This window comes from Amyelois transitella, chromosome 24 (genome assembly GCF_032362555.1).
Source record: "Amyelois transitella isolate CPQ chromosome 24, ilAmyTran1.1, whole genome shotgun sequence".
NCBI classification, from domain to species: domain Eukaryota; kingdom Metazoa; phylum Arthropoda; class Insecta; order Lepidoptera; family Pyralidae; genus Amyelois; species Amyelois transitella.
Genome location: NC_083527.1, coordinates 5,473,573 through 5,479,164, shown reverse-complemented (window position 1 = coordinate 5,479,164; position 5,592 = coordinate 5,473,573). Strand labels below are relative to the sequence as shown.

Genomic DNA, 5,592 nt, shown 5'->3' with positions numbered 1-5,592 from the left:
TTAAGTTTTTATAAATTTATTATATTTGCTAGAAATAAGAAAAAAAATAGTATTACACACATAATTATAGAATTACTTCCAAAGTTTCTTGATGGACATGTTCTTCTCAGAGTCCTTCTGCATGACCTTCGCGACCGCCATCTCAAAATCTTCCTGGGTCACGTGCACTCTACGTTCACGCAGAGCGTACATCCCTGCCTCAGTACATACACCTTTCACTTCAGCACCAGATGCGCCAGGCATCAGCTCAGCAATCTTACGGAGATTAATACCTCTAGTTAAATTCATTTTCCGTGAGTGAATTTTCAAAATATCCAACCTCGCTTCCTCATTTGGTGGAGGGAACTCAATCTTCCTGTCAATACGACCAGGTCTAAGCAAAGCAGGATCCAGGATATCAATTCTGTTTGTAGCCATAATAACTTTAATGTTCTTCGTTGCTTCAAAACCATCCAACTGATTCAACAGCTCCAACATAGTTCTTTGAACTTCGGAATCCCCACCACTCCCAGATTCAATACGGGATGAACCAATTGAATCAATTTCGTCCATGAAAATGATGGACGGTGCGTGCTCTCGGGCCATAACAAAAAGTTCTCGTACCATTCGGCTACCTTCTCCAATGAATTTTTGGACCAATTCTGACCCTGAGACACGGATAAAAGTACATTCAGTGTGATGTGCGACAGCTCGAGCCAGTAAAGTCTTACCTGTCCCTGGAGGTCCATACAACAGTACTCCTTTAGGCTGGGCTATACCAAGGGCATCAAACAACTCAGGATGCTTCACAGGCAACTCAATTACCTCCTTGATCTCCTTTATTTGTTTATCTAAACCTCCCACCATTTCATAAGTGGAATCAGGCACTTTCTCCACCATCATAAGAGAAACTAGGGGATCCACTTTGTTTGGGAGAATTTTATGTAGGGTGTAGCTTTCATTTCGCAGAGCGACGCGGCAGTTAGCGGTGACATCGTTGATATCAACGTTTTTGTCCAAATCGACGACAAATTTGCCTTCGGGGTGGACTTTTACAAGCACCTTCTTCTTGTCCATGGGCTTGACGACTTCGCCGACATAGGAGCCCTGCTCTTGCAGAAGTTGCAGTTCCTCGCGTAGCATGCGTACCTTGGCGTTCAACTCATTACGTTGGGCCTGCAAACGACGAAGGTTTTGCGACTTCTCAGCCACGATCAGCTGAAGCTCCTCTATTTTCGTAATGTAGTACGGCCTGAAACCCTCGCCCTTCACAGGGTCCACCTCCATTTTGGAAGTCAGAGTCATGTTGCTTTTTTGGTTTTTCACATCAATTTGAAAAATACAATTTTTTTAGATCGCAATGAAAACTGATTTGTTCATCAAATGAGAATGACAGAAAATAAGCAATATTTTCTCGAGTCACGCCGAGTGTTGCAATTGCAATTGGAAAATTTTAAATTCTACCATAATTTTTAGTAGTTTCTTAGGTCATTGGATACTTGCATTTTGGCAAAATTTCTTTGAACAGAACAAGGAATATTATAACTCTATAAATGGAAGGGGAGACTCAATTAAATTCTTACCGTATCCCTGTCGCCAAACTTAACATACATACACTACAGAAAAATTTAACGTTATTAAAAAGACAGCAAGTACCTTTTTTATTCGTATACCAAATATTTTTTTCCTAAGTATTCTAGAATAAAATAAAAAAAGTATTTTTTTTTTAAATAATTAGTAATTTCTTTTTCTTTGCTCCATTTGACACTGACATTAACAATAGTATTATTTTATAAGGAAAGGAGAAAAAAAGGACGTTGATTATGAAACATTTTGTATATACATTCTACATGCCTACATAAGACTCGTGCGTACTAACTTCAGCACGCTGTGATTGTAAAGGACCCCATTTCCACCTTTTAATTTTATTTCTATGTTGTAGACCAAAAGATAAAACAAACTTATCTTTCTTATTTATGACAAGAATTCAACTATTTCTATCAGCCCACGTCACTTAGGTACATAAATAACATGTCATAAATTTGCAAACCCACTTTTTATTTATTTTTTAATTAGATACTGTTATGCGAAATTATTATAACATAAAAAGCAACATGTAGGCAATACAGCACTAGGAGAAAGTTTCGTGCTTTAGCAATATGGGTCTAGAAAATACATAACTTATAGATGTTTAAATAATTTCTATTACAATCAGATTTCAGACCTATCAAATAATTCCTATGCCAAAAATACATTTTTATACAATAACTATCCATATCTAGAGAAAGAAAATAATGAACATTATGTGTATTGTGACATCAATGGTAGTTGTTTTATATGCAACATTGTTTTTTAAAGTTTTGTGGTTTCTACGCATGGGAACTTTAGCTCACTGGAGTTATATTATTGGATCCGGCATTTGTCCAACAGGGTGGAATAGTATTTTTATTAGTGCAAGTATTTTCGGTTTCTTATTAGCGGGAACATTTATACCAGACTTTATGCTCCCGAAAGTAAAATTACTGGCCACAGCGTTAAGTGTACCACCCCAAATACATATGTTAGTGCTTCTACACAGATATATCACAGAAAAGGTTCCAAGTGATAATGTGAAGAAGATGGTCTGCGGGTATTCAGCTTTGACTCTTGTTTCTACTATTTGGACTCTAACATCGTTAGCATATGCAGTTTTTAAAAGGGAAGGTACAAATTGATATTTCAACCTTATAATTTAAAAATGAACCTAGGAAAATATATTTTTAATAAAAATTTAATACCTACCATTTATTTAAATTGTTTGTATTTCTTAGTTATGTAGAATACACCCCAGACAGAAAGTAAGAGCTGTACCAGGCTCCTCTGAGAGATGTGATGATTTTACTGTGACAGAATGTAGGTACTTATTGTACGAAAAATAAAAGTCGGTATTTTTTGCGCAAAAAGACAAAATATCGTGTCTATAAGATATTATTACAAACTATAAGCATATGGGTATAAACAAATTGGTCGATCTACACATACATAAAAGGCCTCATTCAGCTGTATGGCTTCATGATGAAAATTGAGATTCGAATAGAGACAAGTTGCTAGCCTATCGCCTACAAGAGGAATTCTAAGTTTAAAGTCCATCTCTTAGTCCTCTGTTATTTTATCTATGAATAAGATATGGAGTGGTAATATCCTAAGGTTCTGCAAACCACAGGGTACAAAAAAATTCATGTAAATCTAGATTCGTGATTTAATCTCTCCCGAGAGATAGGCGGAGACTACATCTTTCCACTGCCCACGATCCGTGCATTATTATTAATAATTTATTTACATACTAAAACGTATAAGATGAAGACGTTGCACAGCAACACTTAGGAAATCTCAAGTAAACTATGGCAAATTAAGACTCTTGAGTCTGAACTTAGGCACGTTGATCAGGACCCCTTTTCAATGGATGTTTTTTATTCTTCAAAGGTCACATGCTTGCCAACACTTAATAATTGTGTTTTTGGTAGTAAAAGGGAATATTAAGAAACCCATAAGAGAAACCTCTCTTTGCGAAACCTTGTACGTTACTTACATACATACATACATATAATCACGTCTATATCCCTTGCGGGGTAGACAGAGCCAACAGTCTTGTAAAGACTGAAAGGCCACGTTCAGCTATTTGGCTTTAAGATAGAATTGAGATTCAAATAGTGACAGGTTGCTAGCCCATCGCCTAAAAAAAGAATCCCAAGTATGTAAGCCTATCCCTTAGTCGCCTTTTACGACATCCATGGGAAAGAGATAGATATATTGTACGTTACTTATCGTAGTTTATTGGCATTCCATAGTAAGTTTTTAAACGAAATAGGCAACAAAATGCCTAACTTTTCCCATTAGCATACTATATTCATCATCAGTGGGAGCAATTATTCGGGCTCGACCGCCACAAAGGGAAGTTCTTTCGCCAGGCGATGTATTATGCCTGGGGAACTGCGGCTCCGACGATGTTGTGTCGGAGCTTGTATATAATACTCCAGTCCGTGAAATCTTTGCTTGCGCTATTTAGGTTTTTTCGCTATATTTTTTATTTTTGAGACTTGTGGCGTATAAATGTCGCCACAACAGTAAGAAGCTGTGGATGTGGATTCTCCCCAGGTCCGATTAAACTACTCCACAGAGTACTTTTTATAATCCACATCCACACTAATAATAAAGAGAAAAGATTTGTTTGTTAGTAAAGAATAAACACAAAAACTATAGAACTTATGTTCATAATGCACAGATAGAATCGATAGAATAGACCTTTTTTTCTGTAAAATCCCACGCGAGGGACGCTCCGCGCAGAAGTTAATATAGAATAATATAATTATAGACTAGGTCTCAATCTCCTCTTATGGATGATGAAAATGGTGACTAAGGACAAGGAAAATAAAAAATAAGGATAAATTCACTTTGGTCTTTTCAAAACAGTAGTGGTACAATTGCTTGGCCGTAGCTTCAATTGTCAATCAAATATACATACCAAATGACATCGATTCAGACTTTATATCGTTTCAACATTTCAACATGTTTCAATATTTAACAATAGAAATTGTAAACTAATAAAAATTATGAGTGAAATCTCAAAAATTTTTATATAATTTCGACATGGATCTTCTGAAACTGCCTTCAGAGATGTTAGAAAAATTTATCATCACGCACAAACTAATCCATCCATTTCCATACAACATTACTTTTATGATGCAAGTTTAATATCAAGAAAATGCCATGGTTTTTGTGGTAATTTCGCTGCTTATAAACTCTTTTTGGTACCTCCGTTTTGGCGCTTTGGCACATTGGAGTTATTTAATTGGATTGGGAGTATACCCCTCAAACTTTTTTGGTGCTGTGGTCGTCAGCGCGACTTTAATTACTATATTAATGTTAGATTCATTGATACCAGAATCTTTACTGCCTTCACTTAAATTATTTACAGCATTGTTAAGTATACCCCCTCAGATACACATGTTAGTAATTTTAAACAGATTTGTAACTGAAAGGGTGCCAAGTGAAAATACAAAGAAACTAGTATATGTATACTCTGTTTTCACATTTATAACTATGATTTGGACGGTAACATCTTTAGCGTTGACAGTTTTACGATACTTGGGAACCCATGAAGCCTCCTCAAAAGGATAATTAATTTATTGAATTTGTTAATTTTCATGCAAAATTTAACTATGTTAAATTATTTCATGTTTTTTAAATGCGAAATAAAAATTTGTAAGTAACTGTAGAAATTTTATTCATATTTATAATAACAATTCTTTTAGCACTAGTCCCTCTCAAAGAAGAGTCCAGGGTCCGCATGTACCATGACATAGTCCCAATTAATTAAGTTATTTACATTATACATATGCGACTCCTCTAGGAACACTGACAATTTTACACTAGATAAATCAAAACTATGTTCCTTTAATCGCCTGTTACGATATCCGACGGTTCCTGGTTTTTAGCGCCGGCCGGGAACCACGTGGCTCAAATGGCTGTTAAACAAACAAATTGACTGCTATGTAACGTGTACATTATTTACATAATAAAAAAATTAAATTTACATAATGATTAGGCTTACGCTAATGAGCTCATGTGATACGA

The 5,592-nt window shown here is 35.7% G+C and overlaps 1 protein-coding gene across 1 annotated transcript; it reads right to left on the bottom strand.

The window, feature by feature from the left end:
- Window positions 1-1,408, bottom strand: LOC106135769 (26S proteasome regulatory subunit 8). The gene has a single exon (XM_013336146.2). The coding sequence runs from the start codon at window positions 1,282-1,284 to the stop codon at window positions 73-75; it is 1,212 nt and encodes a 403-aa protein (XP_013191600.1). The 5' UTR covers window positions 1,285-1,408; the 3' UTR covers window positions 1-72.
- Between the last annotated feature and the right edge of the window lie 4,184 nt (window positions 1,409-5,592).

Excerpts from the sequence above, each read along its gene's own strand:
- LOC106135769 (XM_013336146.2), bottom strand. The coding sequence starts at position 1,284 with ATGACTCTGACTTCCAAAATGGAGGTGGACCCTGTGAAGGGCGAGGGT.